This window comes from Tiliqua scincoides, chromosome 7 (genome assembly GCF_035046505.1).
Source record: "Tiliqua scincoides isolate rTilSci1 chromosome 7, rTilSci1.hap2, whole genome shotgun sequence".
Lineage (NCBI taxonomy): Eukaryota > Metazoa > Chordata > Lepidosauria > Squamata > Scincidae > Tiliqua > Tiliqua scincoides.
The window spans coordinates 3,599,119-3,620,265 of NC_089827.1; the positions used below are offsets into that span (position 1 = coordinate 3,599,119).

Genomic DNA, 21,147 nt, shown 5'->3' on the forward strand with positions numbered 1-21,147 from the left:
TGCCTTTAAAAGGGGATTGGACAGATTGAGGGAGGAAAAGTCCATCCAGGTTACTGGGCATGGGCAACCTTCTGGTTTTGGAAGCAGGCTACCTCAGAATGCCAGGTGCAACAACTGCTTGTAGTAATTAGCATGTGGAACTCCTTGCCACACTCCTTGCCACAAGGTGTGGTGATGGCACCTGAATGCTCAGAGCCCTTGGAACCCCCTGTTCTTACTCCCATCCAGTATTTGTGATTGGCCTGTGGAACTCCTTGCCATAGGATGTGATTATGGAACCTGAAAGCTCAGACACCTTTGGAAGCCTCTTTTGCTCCTCCCAGTCAATATCTGTCATCAGCCTGTGGAACTCCTTGCCACCTCCTGGTCCTGAAAGTGGGCTGTCTCTTCTCACACTCTTCTGTGCCCAGCCCCTTTTAAAGGAGTCCCAGGCAGGGGCCAGCCCCCTTCCAGCCCAATCCTGCATTTCCAAACGCCTTGCCCTTGGAAATGATGGAAAACCCCGCTTTTGGCACATTCACACGTGCAACGCGACACGTGTCAGGAAGGTCCAGGCTGCCTTTCCGCCTTGCGGGCCCCGTTTCTCAGGGCAACGCTGACTTCGGCCCTGGTGGGCGGGGCCAACCCATCTGAACTCAGGTCCAACTCATCCACTTCCGGGTTGCCATGACGACCAGGAAGGGGCGGGGCTTGGAGGAGGCCGGGCTGAGGTCAGTTAGAATTTTGGCGGGGGATTGCAAGAGAGTAGTGCGGGCGGTGGCCAGAAGCTATGAACGGTAAGGGAAAAAATCTCTTGTTTCTCCTCCTGAGGGAGCAGGCAGATCATGAAGCGGGAGGGGGCTCCATGGGGGGCTGGCTTGTCATTAAAGGAGGGTTGCTTCTTGATTGGGGGGCTGATCAACCAGAAAGGGGGCTTCCCCACCACTGCCAGGAAGGAAGGAGCAGCGCAGGAGTGCAGAAAGGAAGGGGGGGATTTGCAGTTGGGAGGGGGGTGGAGGACCTCCAGGAACTGCTACTTCTCTGCAAGGCTACTGAAGTTGCTCTCCTGGGAAGGAAGCTCTGCTGCCCAGTGCATGGCTTCCTCCCAAGTCAGAGTGCACAGGGAGGGTTGGAGCCTCCTGGGGGCAGCTCTGCACTGGGTGCCTGCAAGGAAGGGGGGCAATGCAAAAAGAGCAGCTGGCGCTGCATGTCCAGCCAGACTCTTCAGAGCCTCCTTGCCAGGGGGGGCCAGACCTACTTCGCATCAGCGCCATGTGCTGTGAACTTTGGACATTTGACAGCTGTTGTTTGAAAGAAGCGTTTCAATTCTTATAAATATTTACTGATCGTGGTCATTACACTGAGCATTTTGATCCAGAGAACTCTCACTTTATAGCCAGTAAATAATTGCAAAGCTTCAACATTTCTTATTTCTGTTGTAGATTGTGCTGCAGAAAAGGAACCAGCATATTTCTGAGAGCTGCGCATTCTACGGTCAGTTCTCTTTATATGTGAATACGTTATACTCGCTGTCTGCTAGTTTGCTTATCTGCAAGGGACAGAATTGCCACCTATCTCTCATTAACCATGACTCTGTCCTTGTTATCTGCTAATATTTGCTGGTGCCACATCAAACAGGCATTGGAATTGGTCCAGGGCAAATCATCGGACACATCTGTGTCCACTTCCAGATTTGCCCCACCATCTTGGGAATTCAGGCTGAACCTTCACAACTCTTGCGATGCTGAGAGGCTGATGATGAGAGGTCGCTGGAAGGCTACCTGCTTTGGGGCTGGGGCAAGCTAGAGAAGGAGCCAGGTAAAGGAGGAAGGACAGCCAGGTGAAGGAGGCGGATGGGTGAAGCAACCCCATCCCCACTGTTGAACTCCAAGGCCTCATTGTCCAGCAATGCTCCAAGGCCAGCAACCTTCAGCAAGTTGAGGGATAGCCAGTATGGAGAAATCACCATTGCCACAACCTTCAATGTATCAAGGGTTAGCCAGCACAGAGAAGAAAGCATCCGACATTGGAGATGTAGACGAGCCCTTGCTACCACCCCGCCCCATAGACTTCAAGTTAAGATTCAAGTTCATAGAGTGTATGGTGAAGAGGACCCCTTTAACCTAACCCCATTTTCCCCATAGGTTCAATTATTCAGTATCCGCTAATTCAGTATCTACTCGGTTTTCCAGGAACCTCACCCTAGCAGGTAATGGGAACTGGCTGTATGTCAAAGAGCCACATGTGGCTCACGAGCTGTGGTTTGGCCACCACTGGCATGTGGGAAGCAACGTTTGCCCTGTAGCCTCCCATTGTGCCATCACAATTGAATTTAGAATTGGAGGATTCGAAGGGACCTACAAGATCATCTAGTTCAGCCCTCTTAGGGGTAATGGCCTCAGACATTAGGCTGAAGTCATGAGAGGGTATTTCCAATAGTATCCAGAGATATGTCGCTGTTTGTAGAATGCAATTTGAATGTCCTAGAAAAATTCTGAATGCCTTTGTTGGGGAGAAGCCACATGTTATATGTCAAAGAGCTGCGTGTGGCTCATGGGCTGCAGTTTGGCATCTGTACTCAAGGCATGGTTTCGTTACTGGGGGCCTACTTTCTTTCCCCTAATCAAGGTGGTTTGTTTCCCCCTACTTCTATTTATGTCTCTTCTTTATTATTTATTGTCCTTGTAACCGATAATGAAAAAATAAATGATTCATTTTTTTCAAGGTCAAACAGCATACAGACATGTACATGTTTAAGCAGCTACGTTTATGCACATGTGGGAACATGAGTTGGATTTTGCTCTTAAAATGAGCCGTGCACATTCTGTGCTTTGTATGTGACTGGGGCAGACCTGATTCTTAACATAATTTTGTGCATGTGTGACTGGTATTGGGTTGTTGGGGGGGGGCGCCCTGGGAAAGCTCTTCAGGGGGATCCCTTGCCCAGCTAATGGCTTATTAGCTGCTTTCAGTGCCACTGTACTGAGAGTTCATGGATCAGCCTGGCCAGGTGGGCCCTCAGCCAGTGTCTGACCTGGCCCATTCCTGACACCACTCCTATTTGCATGTTTACTTGGATGTAAATCCCATTGTGTCCAGTGGGACTTGCTCTCTGTAAGCATGTATAGAATTGCAGCCTTAAATGCATAGGTTTGCCCCCTATCACTGCGTGTTTGAACCTAAGGCTGAGATGCCTTGTTGAGTAATGCATGAACATAGTGCTTCCAACACATCACTCGGTTATGTTGTACTAGATTCCTATGGGTACATAATTGTCACTGGAAATTTCTCTGTTGGGATATATTCTACTGGTCAGATGTATTACTTTGGACTCTGTAAACTGGCCTCAATGTTGCTAATGTGATCTCTGTGCTATGGTTCCATGTGGCTTCTCTACAGCTTTGATCATAGTGCTGTTTTCATCCTTTTTAGTTCTTTGATTTTAAAATATTCCGCAGCAGTTCCTTCTACTTATTAGACCTTGTTTATGTTTATGCTGTTGCTCTCGTCTTGTGTCTTTCTAGCAGATCAGAGTTCTTCCATTAACTCTCTGCTGGTGCTATTGAAAGTATGAATGGTGAGTTATGAATTTCTTGTATTTTACAATATATTTATATATTTATTTTATCAAGTATTTGTTATTGATCAGGTTCACACACCCACTTAGCTTCAGTAACTCTTCAGTATCAGACACTCCCCGCCCAAATTTTCTTGTTACGCATAGTATCCGCAAACAATCTTGTCTGAGAGTTTTAAGAATTGCTATAAACTATACTTTGGACAAGCAAGCCCTCCTGGCTGCAATCCAAGAACTAGTTTGGAAAATACAACTGCTATTTAAGGAGCTATTGGGCTTGATCTGTTGCTTTCCATATGGGTTGTATTCCTGACCTTTTCCTGCCTATGTGATTAACACTAAGTGGGGGCAGTACAAACATAGCACCAGCTCTTTCTTAGCTGTGGCTAAGGGCTCAGGAGCCAAGAGCAAGATCCTGCATGTTCTCTTTTTAATCCCAGTTAATTTTGGTTGTCTATGGAAGAAAGTACAATATCTTGGCCAGCTTGCTACCTTTTGACTGTGACTAAGAGAGAGTCCGTGGGCGAAGAATATTGATTAAGTTCTGACATCCACCCAGACCCATCCACCTACATGCATCCCATCCATGTGCCAGATGACTCAATGAACAGAAGAATAACTTTTCTATCCAAATTGAATTTAACTGGGGTGATTCCTCCCCCCCCCTTGCTGTAATAGGGAGGTAGCTCAGTGTGGTAAAGCACACTCTACGCATCAACTTTGGCATTATCACCTTCTACTTTGCACATATTTACACATTTTTCAGCTTCATCTGCAAAGGGGAACAAGCCGATCAAATGGAGAGGGCAGCTTTTTGTCAAAGTCTTTTGCCAAGAGAGTTGGAGGCAGCCCTGTGCTGCTCTTTGCCCTCCAAGAAGCAGGAAACTATTGTGGCCCTGTGTCCTTTCTGTCTCGTTTCTGGCTTTGGGAGTAAGGGATCACGTCAGAGTCAGGAGCACCATTTCTGAACAGGTTTGAATGCTAACACATAGTTAAGTGGTGTCTGTTTCTGATTAGAGCTGTGCAGCGGGCCCTTGGTATCCACAGGGGATCCATTCTAGGATCCCCCAAGTTCATGGAGAACAGGGTGGTGGCACTGCAATCGCTCACATTGGGCCACACCGGACCTGCAAAGCATTTCATGGGCTTTCCTGCCTCTTCCAGTTTGATACGGCTGACAGTGGCTTCCAGTCACCCTGGAGGCCCTTTGAGTTGCGGAGTGGGCATCCATGGGTGGTGGAATCCGCAGATGCCATGGGCCCACTATAATGACCAGTAGGCTTAAGTATGCCTTGCATTGGGTTTTTGGTGCCATTTAAGCCATGGTTAGTTTGACTCAATTCCTCTTGCTTCAGGTGATGATGATATAGACTTCTTAGCCTCCCTGTTAGAAGAGAATGAGGCTGAACATCCTGGGAAAAATGGCATTGATGCAGGTGGAGAGCCAGATGAGTATGATCAGCTCTTTGATGCAGAAGACGACACATCCTACACTGAGGAGGTGGCAAGTGATGAGGGAGGGTCCAGCGACCACAAGGAAAATGTGGCTGACTTGTTCGGAGATGTGGGTGACCTGTCAGAAGACGACGAGGAGGAGGAGCAAACTGTGCAGGAAGTGCCCCAACAAGTGTCAGCTAATGAGACGAAGGAGCAAACCAACCAAGAGTTGCAAGGTTTCTAAAATCATTATTTATTTTATGTAAAAGATTTACATACCGCTTTTCCTATGTCCAAGGCAGTATACAGTTAAATAAAAGTACAACTGTAAAAAGATATAAATAAAAACCATTAAAAGCAATATTAAAATTACAAAGTTAAATGATACAGATCAAAATATAAAAAACAGCAACAACATAAAAGCAGCAAACAAGGATAGAAAGATCACCTAGGAGGTTCCTCCTTCCTTAAAGGCCAAGCAAAATAAAATAAGTTTTTAGACCCCTCTGGAAACCATATAAAGAGGGGGCTATTCTGAAATATTCTGGTAACTGATTCGAGAAATGCGGTGCCACAATAGAAAAGACCCTGCACCTTGTCACCATTCCCTTGGCTTCAAGCTTGTAATTATGTCCTCTGTTGGTATGCTGATTTGTTCTTTTTCCTGCCTAGATGAGTTGAGGAAACTACAAGAACAGATGAAGAAATTACAGGACCAGTTGCAAATGACCGTGATAGGGCAGCCGACTAAGTCTGTCCCTAACAAGAACACTTCTGGTAATGAAGTTATTTAATGTACATCGTTTAGAAAGTGGTGTCTTGATTTCTTATTTTCCTCTTCTCGCTCAATCTCTCTTGTACCACACCTGTCGTGATTTAGAATGTTTATGTAGTATTTTACCTATATGGTAATATAGTCCAACCCTGAAGAGGCTGTCAGCCTCAGACATTAGGCTGCTGACATGAAAGGGTATTTCAGATAGAACCCAGAAATATGACACTGTTTGTATAATGCAATTTGAATTTCTTATAAAATTCTGGGTGCCTTTGTTGGGGAGCAGTGATGCAGTTGTTATCACAAAGCAAAAAAGGGGGTTCAAATCTGGAGCTGATGCTGAGCCCTAAGACAGAGTGTGGCTAACTCTGAGATCAAACAGATTTTCATCGTACCTGCCCCTTAAGCAGGTTGTTAATATGTTAATGTTTTTATCTGTTTTTAATATTATGTTTTAATCTGCTTTTAACCTGTTGTAAGCCGCCCTGGGTCCCTTTGGGGAGAAGGGCGAGATATAAATAAAGTTTATTATTATTATTATTATTATTATTATTATTATTATTATTATTATTATTAAGCAGTTTGTTCCTTCTTTGTTGTTTTTCTCTCAAATACAGCTTAATGGTCTTCTGTATTTTCAAGCACTTGAACTGCAGGGGTCAGTTTCTCCCTTGTTTGTCATCAAGTACCTTATTACATTTGTTAACTGATCTTTGATTTGTTGATCAGGTAAATCGCTCGCAGCCCCCCCAAAGGAAAGGAAGCTGACAAAACTTCAAGAGTCTCCATGTTTCTCAGCCCAGCTTGACTGTCCTGCCTTGCCGCCCTCTAAAGGTCAGGGCCAGAAGCCCAAACCACCAGTTTCAGGTATAGTCATCCGTAATTAGTCTTCTACTGCAACTGTAGTGCTTATTTGCCTCCTTGGACTCCTATGGACTGCCTAAGTGAGCAGTTTTTGGATTATGAGCCCTTTTGGGACAGGGAACCACCTTCCCTTTTCTTTTGCTATGTAAACTGCTTTGAGAACTTCTGTGGTACATAAAAATTCAAAGAATAGTATATGTCAGGGCAGTGGTTCCCTAACTTCACAGCATCTCCACAGCCTCTTCTTCCCGGTTCAGCTGGGCAGCGCCATCTTGGATCTTGCACTTCCAGTGGGTCCTGACAGATTGTCATTCTAAAAAGTGGGTCCCAGTGCTAAATGTGTGAGAACCAGTGGTTTAAACAATTTCTTAGTGCTGAATTAGTTGTCTGATTGTGTTCTTTGGCCACAGGCACCCTCTGCTTGGATTTGGCAACAACTGTTTATTTTTTTCTTGAAAGAAACTTGGCAACTGAGATTTATAGTAAGTTGTGGTTTTAAAGTTTGCATTGCAAGAGTGCCTGCATTGGCAATAGTAGATGAACCAGTCTTGAGAAACTGTTCAAGCTCTTAGGAGATAGTAACAAAAATACACCAGGAGACCATTTTGTGTCATTCACGGTGACCTTTCTTCTTTTTTTTTCTCTTAGAGAATAAAAGCCGTGCACCACAGCCAGTGTCAAATTTCTTGCCTCAGCCTCTTAAGTCAATTCCTGGGAACAGGCCTCCTGTGAGCAACAGCTGGAAGTCTCCAGTGCCCAAGAGTTCCAGCGGTGCTAATACGGAAGTCTCTGTAGAAACTTTCTCCAGGCTCCGGCTAAGGTCAGCAAGCATTGTAGAAAAGTGATCAGCTCTACTCTTTCATTATAGTTTGAGCACAGCCACATACATGCTGTCTTCAGAAAAATGGTAAAGTCTGTGCCCAAAAGTTGAATTTTGTAATCCAGTGATTTCCAAACTGCGTGCTGTGGCGCCTTCGGTTAAGTGCTACTTCTGGGATGGGATGGAAATTTCTCTCCTGCTTTCTTTTCTAACAGATTCTTCTTTGTGTTTTTGTTGTAGAAAACCCCGGGTGTCCTCAATTGAGATGGAGAGAAAAATGCAAGGCCGGAAGTTTATTCGACTCTCTCAGCTGCAAGACAAACTTGCTTCTGTAAATCTTGAAGAAATGGACTGGGTGACATTTGGAGTCATCATAAAGAAAGTCACTCCTCAGAGCTCCAATAATGTAAATGTGGTTTTTTTCAGTTGTGCCTGCACTGTGGCATTTTCATTGAAGTGAACATTAGGTTATGTGCGCCTCGTTGAACTTCCAAATTATTGTTTTTAAAGATCAATGATTGCATTGGTTTGCAGTCCTGCATTTCTTCACCTACTATTGCTCTCGGACACATTTGCTATTGTCCTCTTCATACTCCTGAAACATTGACTGGCTGGAGGTGGTTAAAAAGTCCTTCCTGCCCTTTACTTTGGGGTCCTATTGATGTGTGCCAATGGTAGAGAAAGTATACAGCAGAATAAACATATCAAGAGGTGCTATAGGATGTGCCTGATAATCTACTGGGGTTCCATTCCAGAATCCCCAGTGGATGAAAAAAAAATCAGTGGATACCAAATTAGTGGAAAAAATAGCTTTAAAGACCCAGGTTTCTTGCTCTTCCATTGTTGCCCCAAAATGCATTGGTATAGATGCTATATCGCATTCAACCACTAAGTGGGGTGAATAATGGAATCTGGTGGAATGAAATTATAATTATTCAAGAACATGAAGGTGGGAAATTGGATTTTGGTACTTTTTTCCTTGTTTCCAAGGCATTTAAAGTTGGACCCCAGTATCAGTGGTGAGTCAACTCAGTGGATACCAAATCAGTGGATACTGAGGTTCCACCTGTACTCTCCTTCCTCTTAGTAGGAGTTGAAAAAATGCAATGGAACCAATCTTTATTATCAGTGCTCCTTATTGTTTGATGTACTAACTCAACTTATTTCTGAGCAGACCTGGACACAGGATTGGGCTGTTAATCTCCTAACAGAGGGCATCTCACTTACATAATGATGTACCTTCGTGGTGGCGGTAAAGGTTTTAACAGCAACCCACAGTATGAGTGTTGTGACAGTTTGCTCTCCTCCATGTTCCCTTCCAGGGCAGAACCTTCAGTATCTGGCATTTGAATGACTTGCAGGACTTCAATAGATGTGTCTCCTTGTTTCTGTTTGGGGACGTTCACAAGCAGCACTGGAAGACGGACCGTGGCATGGTTGTAGGGCTGCTCAATGCCAATCCCATGAAACCAAAAGAAGGTTCAGATGAGGTGAGGGTCGTTCTTTTCTTTCCCAAGCGCCAGCCTCTTGGTTTCTGCACAGGGAATTCTTTTCAGGCATGCTGTGCAATGTGTTTTGAAGTGAGACTGCTAGTGGGGAAAGGATCATCCATTTTCTGTTCTACAGCTATTCACCATCTAGAACGTGCACAACCATAGGTGCTTCCGTTCCCTTAGGAGTTAGCCAGCCTTTTAGATGGTAAGAGAAACTCTAGCAGCATCCATGGTCAAGAAGAAGAAATTTCTTTACCCAGTGTGTAATTAATCTGTGGGCTTGATAGTCAGTCATTAGTCCTCGTAGCCAGTGAAGTTCAACTTTGTTGTTTCTTACTCCACAGAGGCCAAAGTTGCATGTTCATTTGTACCTGCTGCTCAGAGCACGAGCACTATTCTCTGAAGAGAACAGTGGCAGCTACTGTTCACAAATCCCTGGGGAAACTTGTTTTCATGTCCTTTCAACTGGTTGGTTCCTTTATAGTTGGTTTCTTTACAGTAGTTGCTGACTTCCAGCTGAGCTCTCTGTGTACTGAAATCTATTGGCACTGTTTCTTATTAGGTTTGTATATCTGTTGATCATCCTCAGAAGATCTTGCTTCTTGGTGAGGCCCTGGATTTAGGAACCTGTAAAGCCAGAAAGAAAAATGGAGAACCCTGTACACAGCTTGTTAACCTGGTGTGTATATCTCTTCTGATATTTACACAAATTTGCATGCCTGGTGAGAGACCATGTGGCTTGTTACCTGAGACTCAAATGGCCCAAACTCCCCACCCACCACATGGCCAAAGGCCACACCCGGAGCTGATGTTGGAAAAATCTCTGGGTTTGTTGTGGGTGAGAGCCAGTTGCCTAAATTCTTCTGATTCCAAACTCTCTCCTTACAAATTGCACATTTAGATCTTCCTGTACACTTTGATACCAGTGCTGCTAAGTTAATGGGGCATACTCTGGTATTGCAGACTGTTGTTGTAGTCATTAACCAGAGAAATTCAGGCCCTGGTGGTTTGGGCAAGCTGAAATAAACAGGGAGGTTCTCTGTCACCTGGGAGTTTGCAGTAAATAGGCAACTGTTTGGAGGGAGGGTGGAGGTCAGTTTAAACCAGGGGTGTCCAAAGTTTTTGGCAGGAGGGCCACATCGTCTCTCTGACACTGTGTCGGGGGCCGGGGGAAGAATTAATTTACATTTAAAATTTGAATAAATTTACATAAGTTTACCTAAATGAATACATTAAAGATGAACTTATATGAATGAATGCAGGTCTTGCAAGAGCTCAGGGCCTATAAAAGGCCTTGCACAAAGCAAGGCTGGCCTTTCCTTTGCTGCTGCTACTGCATAACATACGTGAAACAACAAGCAATGGAGGGAGCCCTCATCCCACAGCTCACTCGAGAGGCCAAACAGTTGTTCTCACGCTGAGAGCAGTTGCGTCGGGCCAGTGTGGGCTCCAACAAATCTCCAGAGGGCCAGAGGCTCCTTGGAGACTGGGGGCTCCCGGAGGGCCACATTGAGAGGCCTCGAGGGCCGCAAGTGGACCCAGGGCCGGGGTTTGGGCACCTCTGGTTTAAAACAAATTTCTCTCTCAAAAAAATGTACACAGTGGGCCCTCCTTATCTGTGGGTTCGGAACCAGAGGATTTGACCCAGTGCAGGTTTGCATCTGGAGAGCCCGCAGAGGACCTCTGAACATGACCGGAAGTACCTTCCAGAGGTGTTCTGTGGGGAGGCAAATTGGCAAGCCAGAACTGGCAAGCCCTGGGCCTCAGAACACCTCCGGACACAACTGGAAGTGTCTTGTGTCTGTGGGGGCTCCTGTGAATCTCAGTTTCCATGGGGGAGTATGGGAGTGGATCCCTGTGGATACCGAGTTCAAACCTGTCCATAAACTTTTAGATGGTAAGTTTATGTCCATAAGTAATCTGGGATCTTGAATGAATGATGACAATTCTTAATATTTTAAGAAGAGGGGTGTGTTATGTCCACATGTTTGATATCTGGTGGTAACCTATGTTTTCAGGACTGTCCGAGTGCTGCAAACAAGTCAGTCTTACTACTTGCATTTCACTGCCCTGTGAGCCTTCCTACAGCCCTTTTATTCTTGCTTTCCTCCTTCAGAATGAGTGTGAATACTGTCAGTTTCATGTGCAATCCCAGTACCGAAGGCTCAGTTCAAAGCGGGCAGATCTACAGTCGTCCTTCTCAAGTTCCTGCCCTCTGAAAAGGACAGCTAAGAAGAACCTTGGCTTGAAAGAGAGGCTGTGCCAGAATGGGTTTCATTACGGAGGGGTTTCCTCGGCAGCCTATGCAGCCTCTGTGTAAGAGAAACCAGGTCTCCCTTTTCCTTACAGGGCTCCTTTACTGATCTCTTCTGACACTATTCAGCGTTACCTTTTAGTAAGCACAGTGTGCTTAGATTGGTTCTTAAAACAAGAGCTGTTGTGTCAGCTGTAGTCGTGTATAATGTTTTGTATTCAGGGGGTAATCATCATTCTCTCCTTGTGAACGGCAAATAGTGTGGTTAGAATATATATTTGGTTACGGTTTTGACTGTAAAAAGATTGATAGTAAGTTCCTAGGATAGTGGTTCCCAAACTGTGTACTGTAGTGCCTGAGGGTGGCACAGGCTATCCCCGGCGGCCTCTTCTTCCTGTCTCTCCCGGGCACTGCCATCTTGGTTTGCACAAGATTTCGCACAATTCAAGATGGTGCCCAGGAGAGCCGGGAACAATTGGTTGCCGCAAAAGAAGGGCACTGTGACCACAGTATGTTTGAGAACCGCTGCCCTAGGAGCTTATTTATATTCTAAATTTTGGTGGCAGGGAGAGGCAGGGAGAGACCTGATTGTGCTTGAAATTAAGGCTGGGCTGGGGAGGAAACAAGGACTTCACGGGAAAAGATGGGTTTTTGCAGAGATTGGAGGTTATGGTGAGTGGGGGATTTCTGCCTAGAGCGCGATGAGCCATACACACGGTCCCTAGGCATGGATTAGTTACTTCTTGGTATTTCTTCACTACCTTGCCATAATCACAACCAGGCTGGATTTGTCTCCACCTTTTCAGTGCCTTCATGTGAGTGACATGTCTCCCGCTTTTCAATATCACAATGTGAAAACTGCATTATAGAGGCTTGCAGGGGCGCATAGCCCAAGAACTCTTCCTCAATGAGGAGCGGCCACCTGCCCACACACAGTGGGAACTAACCGAAGCATTTAGCAACCATCAGATTGCAGCCTGCCTGTTTCCAGCTGGTAACCCCTCTTCTGCGTTTCCTCTTTAGCGCAGCTGCTGCTGCTCCGAAAAAGAAGGTCCAGACCACGCTCTCCAATTTGGTGGTGAGAGGAGTTGATGCAATTCTTCAGGAAACCAAGCAAAGGCTGGGTAACTCTCTCCTGTTTTCTTACATGCCCCCCTGCTGCTGAATATGCCTGTAGTTCAACTGTATCCTGATTTCTTCTAAGTCTGGGCTTTGAAGTGCAGTCAGTAGTGTAAACTTGGCTGTTCAGTACATGTGACTACAGTTTGCTAGAATAAGATATGACTTCATATCTTATTGCCTGATTGTCTACATTGGCCTGTTGATTTCCAGCAGGTGGAAGCCTTGTTCAGCTACCTTAGCTGCTTATAAGATCTCTGCAGACCCTTCTCACCCACTTTTAAGCATATCTTTACTGCCTTAAGAGCAAGAACAGTGGTTCTCAAACTTTTTAGCACCAGGACTCATTTTTAGAATGACAATCTTTCAGGATGACCAGAAGTGATTCCATAGCTAGAAGTGACATCATCAAGCAGGAAAACTGTTAAACCCCATACAACAAAATCAAATCAAGTAAATTAAAATTTGCAATAAGTATAAGAACCCTCTTAACCCTCTCAAGCAGTTGCTGATCTGTTTTTTGTTTTTTTTTAATTCCCCAAACATCCCAAAGGCTGCAGTCCTGTCTACACTTATCTGGGAATAAGCCCCATTGTTAAAACCATACACATCATAGCCTGTTCAAAGTACAGATCTGTAACATTTCCCCAAATATAGTCATGTACCATGATTGCACCAAATCTTAATAGATTAAAAATAAAATACTTGTTGAAATGAATCAAGACCCACCTGAAATTGGTCCCTACCCACAGTTTGAGAAACACTGATCTAAAAACTTGATGGTGTTTTTAGTGGAGACAAGTGGAGGTGCTTAGTGAATCGTTGGGCCCTGGCTCTTGTTTCATTGTGAGTTGTGTTTTCAGGTTTGCCAAAGCAACCTTTGCCATGTTCAGAGGAATTCAAAGAACTGTTGGCAGTGCCCTCCTTTGGAGCCCGGAACCTTAACAAACATTTGGCCAAAGCCACTGCAACAGGTAGGCTTGAAAGAAAGAGCTGTTACATTTGAGGCATCCTAGGCAAAGCTGCTCCATCTGCAACTTTTTCTTTTGCTCCCCAGAATCTGCTGGGAAACAGAGCCCAGCTTTCCAGTCTATCTCTGCTTCGGCACTCCTGAACCAACAGAAGCAAAAAATGTTGGAAGTCCGGAAAAGGAGGTCCGAAGAGCTGCAAAGGAGGTAATTTTCAGACAGTTTTCAGTGATTGCTCTGCAAGGAGCAATTCACTTGTCCAAACTTGGTTATAGTATTAGTCATAACACAAAGCCACTTTTAAAGCATACTGAACACATCGTATCAAGGAAAATGCAGGCTGACTTGGCATCAGAACAAGAAAGCAAATCCCTTTCCAACACCACAAAACAGTCCTAAAAGAGTTCCTTCTGGACCCTATTGTTGCTTTCAAAAGTGAATCAATTGCAGGTGTCCCTCCATATCTATGGATCTGGTGCCTGCAGATTCAGTTGTCTGCTGATCGGTGGGGGGGGGGGGGTTGCCCATTACAGTACCTTGGTTTTCATTAGAAGCAGTGGCATAGCTAGAGGGGGTGCAAAGCACTAGGTTTTGCAGTGGCTCAGGAGACATGTGATATTTTTGATTTTGTATTTTATGTTTTTATTGACTTTTTGTAAGCCGCTTTGAATGCCCACGTGGGAGTTAAAGCGGGATATAAATAAATAAATCTCTGCATGCTCTGAGATTGGAAGTAGATCTCAGGCTCTCATACCTTCTCTTCCTAGAAGCCCTTCCCATCCTCACTACTTTCCTCACTGAGGATCCTCTGTTAAACCTTTAAGAACCACAGGGTTTCTGGTAAGACCCAAGGGCAGTTTCTCCAAGGACTGCTCTGGCAGTCTTTTTCAGGGCTTGAAGCTGCCTTCTGTCACCACCCTCTGCCCCTCAATCACAGCTTTTGTCTTTTGATCTCAGGTTTCTTCAGGATACCAGCCATGCAGCCGCACCAGCTCTGCCCTCTTCTTCAGGGCCAGCTGTGCTGAAGTCACCACCTCCAGGGATGGAGTTTCCCAAATCTGCAAAACTTTTCAGCCCCCAAACTCCTCAACTCGGCAAGGGCTTCTCTGAAGGAGAGGATGTCCTCTTCTTTGATGGTTCTCCTCCTCCAGCACCCAAACTGAGTCGCTTGGCAGAAGCGAAAAAGGTAACAATTCAGCTTGTGCATCCTTCTGGATTGATAATTATCTTTTTGCTTATCATTGTGGTAGCCCATAATGGACACTATTGCATCAGTATTGGCTACTCTGGGGATAGGTTCACTACTGCTAGTTGGAAATGGATAGAACTTGGCCAGTTGGACAAGCAGAGCATTGGGGAGGGGGGCATTTGGTTTCAGCTCCAGTTAAATTTTGCTGGCTTTCTTTACTCATCCTAAAACCAATCCTAACCAACTTTCCAGTGCCAATACAGCCCTGAGGTAAATGAACAAATGTCCCCTTACTTTGAGGAGGCCTCCATGACAGTCCGTTCCCCCCACCACCACTGCAGGATTCAGTGAGTGCGCTATTAGCATGGCCACATCAGCACTGGAAAGTTGGTTAGGATGGAACTGTTAACCAGGGTTGTTTGCAGCTGTGAATCCAGCTTGTCTTTTCACTGTTTTCAGATGGCAGCTATAAACAGACTGCGTGCGAAGGGCCATATCCTCTCTAAAATTGACCCCAACAGCATCAAACGGAAACGCTCGGATGTTGATATTCTGGAGATTGCAGAGAGAGCTGAGAGAAACACCTCTCTCTTGGAAGGTATGGAAGTACAGAACTAAACGGAAAGATGTTTTGAGATTGTAAAACTGCCACATTGGAGGCTTGCTGCGAAATTAATTGCCATGTGTCCGATTGTGAAAGCAGGCAAACTCCAAAGAACTGACACTGGGGAGTTACTGTTAAACTGAACAACGCAAGTGGTGAAACCACTGATAAGGGACCCACAGATAAAGGGGAAACCTGTATTAACTTGGGTTCTGTTGAAGCAGAACTGGCATAAGTGGATCTGAACCACTGTTTATCCCTCCTTTGTTCCTATAGACTCTGATGTAACAGCACCCGCTGAAAAGAGACGGCGTCAGCAACTTGCATATTTGGAGTCTGAAGAATTCCAAGAGATCTTGCATGCTAAATCCAAACACACAGGAGTACTTAAGGAGGTGAGCTCTTGGCATATATAGGAGAGCTTCAGTTACATGAGTTAGCTGAAAATACCTGGATATGAATGCTTCAGATCAGGTAGTTGGGACTGTTCTTATCCAATTCTTTTTGCTGCTCTGGAAGTGCAAGATTAACTTGCTATCACAACAGGAATCGCGAGTTAAAATTGTCTTTGCAAGATTGGGCCATGGGTGGCAAAGAGGATCAGCAGCAGAAGATGGAATTGGGTGACTTTCAAGTTGCCCATCTAACAGCTTTATGATAGAGCAGCCATTTTCAACCACTGCGCCGTGGTGTACTGTTGTGCTGTGAATGACCTGTAGGTGTGCCATGGGAGTTTAGGGGGAGGGTCATTTATTAGTAGGGCCAGTAAAAGATGTGAGTCCCCCACTGACAGCACTGTGTACCTTGTCAATTGTTAAAAAAACTGATGGCGTGCCTTGACAATTTTTGTACCTCGTTAGTGTTATGTGAGATGGGAAAGGTGGAAAATCATGGTGACAGAGAAGGCTTTCACACAAGAGAGTTCAAAGAGAACTCTTTAAATTTCTCCTGTTTGCGCAAAAACGTTACTGCGTTCTGAGCAGAAATGCAGCATTCACCACTTTCCAGTGCAGAAAGGACGTGCTGGCAGGAATTGGCACTTGGCTTTGCTGGATCAGCTTGTGCCTCTGCTGTACTCCTCTGGGTCCTCTGCTGTCAGTCTACCGGTAAGTGAGAATATAATGGCTGCGACAATAAGACTGAAGCACAGGTCACGCTGTGGCCACAGCCTGCTACCGGTGACCACCTTCTCAAAACAGACCGCCTGGAAAACAGGTTGATGAAAGCCAGTAGCGTAGCTAGAGGGGGAAAGGTAAGCATTGCAAGTGCCTCTCAAGCAGCTCCTCCCATTTGCCATCAGAGCCGTTCCAAGCTGCAATGGCAGCGTGCATTCACTTGCTGAACCAAACTGTGTCTTCTGCACGTTGCCATTGCTGCCTGGAATGACTCCAGTGGAGAGCGGGAGTGTGTTGCAGCACCTGCAGCGCTTACCGTTTTGTCCCCCCTCTAGCTACACCGCTGATGAAAGCAGGGGGAGGTGGCCACAGGTGTTTGCTTCCTTGTCATCCCAGGTTCAAAAGAAGGTTTTTGCAAGCCTGGAAGTAGATTGTGCAATTCACGTTGCTTACTGGGCATTTGTCTGGTTTGTTTTTTGTTGCTGTTTTGAAGGAACTGGGTGTCTGATCCCTTTTTTTTTTTCCCCCTAAACCAGTTTTGAGTGATAGCATTGCATGTTCAAAATCAAAAGTACATACTGTATTTGGAGCAGCTGAATCTTGTATTTTAGAAAGGGTCTGGAGTCTTGCTGTTGGCTCAGTAAGTGGCCCTCTTCCTTTGAGTCAACCCTGACTTAACAGACTCATTTTTGAATGGAAACCTCTTTTGGGGTTGCCACTTGCTGGAGACCTTATGGACAGAATCAAAGATTCTGCAAATTTTGTCTTGGAACAATATTAATCCAGGTGACTATCTCAGAAGGTTTTCTGCGCTTGAGTACATTTGAGGGTTTTTAAAAATTATTTTGTTGAAATGTGATTAAACTACCCAGTCTCTAAGGGCAGTTTTTGCACATGCATGTTGAACACTTCACTGTATCATCCAGAAGCGGCTTGCCTCTGTAAGTGGGCCATTGCTATCACAGAAGGGAAGTTTCCACTAGCAAAATTCCTTGCCCCCTCCTCACAGCAACCCCCGTGCTGCCAAAAGCCTCTTTTGAGGGTCAGAGAGGTCCACAATGATTGTGTGGGAGTCTGGACTGGGGATGGGCTATTGGGGAGAGGCACATTGCTCAAGTTGGATGTCTGCTAAATTTGGGGCAATTTCCTCCTCTCTCTGTAGGGTCCCAGCATCCCACCCTGTTTGAAAGAGCCCCCTGATTCTCAGGAGAGGCCTGGGGGGCACAGGGGGTTGCTGTGGGGGATTTCCCTGGCAAGAACTGTGTACAGCAATTAGGGCTCAACTCTGTATTTTCAGACAAGTCTTCAATTGAAATGAGTTATCTATTGCTTCTGAATGCTGTTGCCTATTTCAGAGAAGTGTTTAATGTTACAAAAAAAAAAATCATATCACACTCGGCAGTTGTGAAACAGCCATCTTTTAACCCAAGCCATGTTGGTTTATATCAGCCTGCTTAAACACTAAAGAAGTACATTTCTCTATCTCTGTGTTTTTTTTCTTTTTTGGTCACAGTTTGAGGCTGAGTTACAAGAACGCTATTTTGAGCCTTTGGTGAAAAAAGAGCAAATGGAAGACAAAATGAGGAGCATTCGGGAGGTGAAGTGTCGTGTGGCCACGTGCAAGACGGTGAGTGGCGTGGCAGCTTGAAGAGCGCTGGGGCACTTCTTCAGATGCGCTCCAGAGCAGCCTTTTCATAGAACATTCCAGATCCCTGTGTGCGGTTCTAGCCCAGCATCCCACTGGCTGTTTGTTGGGATGAGAAAATGCCGACACAGGCCTTGAGTGCATCTGTTCTCCTCTCCTCCTTGTCCCCCCTTTGCACATAACGGAAGGACATGGATGCTTAGGAACATTAAGAGGTAGAGGCGCATGGGAAGGGGGTGGGCAGATTGCCTCCCCGCCCATGCATATCTGAAACTTACTGTAAGTTCTGAATACAATGAAGAGGCTCAACGATACCCTCCAAGGAAGGGGGAAGGGGGCAGTGAGCAATTTCCCCAATTTTAAGTCAGGCTTTCTTGATGTGTTTTTCCACTTTCCCTCTCTCTTTTTACGCTGCAGTGTAAGTATACCTATTTCAAACTCCTGGACTCGTGCGTGGAGCAAAGTCACGACTACCATTGGCATGATGGCGTGAAGCGGTTTTTCAAGTGTCCCTGTGGAAATAGAGCCATATCGCTTGACAAGCTGCCGAAAAAGCACTGCGGGTAGGAAGCGTGTGTGTTTTTGTTTTGTTTTTTAGAAGAAGGCTGTCTCTGAATGCCAGATGTGAGGGATTGGCAACATGATGCATGTCTCTTGTTATCTTGTATGTCCCTGAGGCATTTGGTGGGGCACTGTGAGATACAGGAAGCTGAACTAGATGGGCCTTTGGCCTGATCCAGCAGGGCTCTTCTTATGTTCTTTACTACTGAGCCTCTTTCATTTCTTGCCACATCAAGCATTATGGGAAGATGTTGGGGCAGCCTTTGGGTAGTGAATGTGTGTTAATCTGGCGGCAGCTACTTCGCTGGCTAGAAGCACTATGTTTGCTTCTCCTTGCCCTACCCTTAGCTCAGGAGGATCTGGGTCTGAAGCTGTCAGTCTTCAAGTCCCTAACTGGCTTACTACAGGTTAATTTTGTTTGTAGGCTGAAGCCTACCTCATCAAATGTCTAGGCAGCCTCTCAACAGGTGGTGAAACTTTGCAAGCTTCTGAGGCCATGGGGCAGGAAGGAGTTCAGGTCTGGTCACAGGACATTGACAGTTTTCTGACACACAACAATACAGTGGGCCCTCCTTATTCATCCTTAGAGGATCCTTAGGCCTCCTTAGAGGCTCAGCATCTATGGATTTCAGTTTCCACAGATGCCGAGCCCACAGCTGGAGGGCCTCAGAAGGCCTCCTGGATGTGACCAGAAATCTCTGGTGTGAACAGGAAATGACTTCCAGTCACATCCTGGGGGCTTCTGAGGAGGCATGCCCTCCAAGTAAGTTTTGTGGCACCATATCAGCCCCTCCCCACAGATTTCATTGTCTGTGGATTTTGAGGGCCCACTTTATTACTTAATCCTACCATAAAGAATGATGGTGTGAGATGACTAGATTAGACATGAAGTAGAAGTCTCTATGTGTCAGCTGTCTGGTACTGTAACAGCCTGCCTCAGGCAGTAGTAGTTCTCCCCTGTTGTATGTAAGCAGAGGATGGAAAGCCAGCTGTCAGGGTGCTGTAATCACTTGTGCCGAGCAGAAGGGTGGACTAGATGACCTCCAAGTTCCTAACATTCTTTGACTTGTTACTGCTGAATGGAGTGGGGGGGAGTGACAGATTTCAAAAACAATTCCCCTCCTTGGTAATTTTTCACACTCCTTTGCAAAAGAGTACAAAACACAAGAATGTAGGGAGGTGTCAACAGGCTCCTTAAATGGCAACTCTCAGGCCAAAAATGAAGCTTCCCAGAATTTAGCATGGTGCTGCAATCAACTGGAGCTGCCCCCCATCTTGATTCTTCTGCCTTCTTTTTTTCCAGCAATTGTGGCCTCTTTAAATGGGAGCGTGATGGAATGCTCAAGGTAAGTGTAAACCAAAGGCTGTCTCCCAGAATCACACCCTTGTGTCTTGGTAGGTGGCTTTTGCACCCAAAGATCTTTGTGTTTTGAGAAATCTCAGGTGATGATGCCTGGTGTTTCTGGCATAGAAAAAGGCATCACTTTGTCCTAGTAAAGGAATAAAAATGTGAGAGATGATTGAGCCTGTTGACCAAATGGTGACTCTGTGGACAGGGAATCATTGGATCAAATGGGGTTAGGGGGGAGGGTTAGGGTCTGCCAGCAGTGGAGACCTTCAGCAAAGCTGCAGAGATTCTCAAAATGGAACCCACAACTAGCACGGAGTGCTTTAAAGTGGCTGTGGGAAGCTTCAGAATGCCCGCAAATTTCCCTGTTTCATAAATGCCTCCTAAACCACCATTGGCCTGTACAGCAACTTTGAGAGCAGTTGATTGTTATGCTGGTTCTAGAAGGTAGTGCAGTATCCCAACAACTTTTGCTCCAGCTGGGACCAGAGTATCCTTCCTCTTTCTTTTGTGCCCTGCGGGCCTCTGAACAATTGGAGCAGAGCTGTTTCTGAGAGGGAAGCCAGTTCTGAGGCAAATGGAAGCTGCATGTGACCCCCCTGCCACTGCGCCTCAGAAAACCCCCCAGACAAATTCAGAAAGTTCTCCGAGGTCTTCCAACATGGGCTTTCAATCCACATTGAGTAAAATCCATGGATTCCAAACCCATGGATGACAAGGACCCACCTGAGCCTTACATGGGTGAACTTCGTTGTGGATTGTACCTGTTAGTCAGGGTCACTGGGATGACTTGGCACCACATGTTTTGCTTCCGGATTGTGTATTGAAGTTGGTTTTTACTCCAGTGTGTTTGAACAGAACCTCACTGTCAACCCCCCTTTCTAGGAAAAGAAAGGACCCAAGATTGGTGCAGAAACTCTTCTACCAAGAGGGGAAGAACAACCCAAATTCCTTGCAGCATGAAGTAACTGTTTAAAAAATTTCTCGTGTTCTATCCTTCGTATTTGCCTTCTGGATTGGTCTTTTTCTGATGACGTCCCCCACACACAGTCTCTCCACCACAGAGAGTGAACAATCCCCAGCTTTTCAGTGGATTTGGGTTGAGACACTGGCTGGGTATCCCTAGCTTTGGTGGCATAGCTACAGGGGATGCAAAGCACTAAGTTTTGCAGGAAGCCTCACCAAAGCGTGCAAGGGACCACTCCCCCTTCCCTTTGGAGCCATTCAAGGCGATGGGAGCAAAATGTATACACCTGGCTCCAAAGGGGAGGCAGAGGGGCACTTTGCACGCTGTGGTGAGGCTCCCTGCGACACTTAGTGCTTTGCACCCCCTCTAGCTACACCACTGCCTAGCCGTCTTCCTTTGGCTTCGACAGGGGTGCTTATGTTTACTAAGTGA

The 21,147-nt window shown here is 45.8% G+C and overlaps 1 protein-coding gene across 2 annotated transcripts; it reads left to right on the forward strand.

The window, feature by feature from the left end:
* Window positions 1-701: 701 nt before the first annotated feature.
* On the forward strand, window positions 702-20,877 carry MCM10 (minichromosome maintenance 10 replication initiation factor). 2 transcript variants are annotated; one of them, XM_066633961.1, is made up of 21 exons: window positions 702-776; window positions 1,422-1,473; window positions 3,504-3,556; window positions 4,912-5,229; window positions 5,666-5,770; window positions 6,498-6,635; window positions 7,281-7,452; window positions 7,693-7,858; window positions 8,775-8,942; window positions 9,508-9,624; window positions 11,062-11,261; window positions 12,223-12,323; window positions 13,182-13,292; window positions 13,376-13,493; window positions 14,244-14,472; window positions 14,935-15,073; window positions 15,356-15,474; window positions 17,708-17,821; window positions 18,257-18,402; window positions 19,704-19,746; window positions 20,634-20,877. In XM_066633961.1, exons 3-21 carry the CDS (start codon window positions 3,550-3,552, stop codon window positions 20,709-20,711), a joined length of 2,589 nt encoding a protein of 862 aa, XP_066490058.1. In that variant the 5' UTR covers window positions 702-776; window positions 1,422-1,473; window positions 3,504-3,549; the 3' UTR covers window positions 20,712-20,877. The 2 variants fall into 2 exon arrangements, with proteins under 2 accessions (XP_066490058.1, XP_066490059.1); XM_066633962.1 differs by lacking the exon at window positions 702-776 and having other exon boundaries at window positions 1,428-1,473; window positions 3,507-3,556.
* The last annotated feature ends 270 nt before the right edge of the window (window positions 20,878-21,147 follow it).

What these genes read in the sequence shown, in the direction of transcription:
- MCM10 (XM_066633961.1), top strand. An exon ending in CCCTAACAAGAACACTTCTG is followed by an intron (nt 5,771 to 6,497) that starts GTAATGAAGTTA and finishes TTTGTTGATCAG; the next exon opens with GTAAATCGCTCGCAGCCCCC. An exon ending in GTACACAGCTTGTTAACCTG is followed by an intron (nt 9,625 to 11,061) that starts GTGTGTATATCT and finishes TTCCTCCTTCAG; the next exon opens with AATGAGTGTGAATACTGTCA.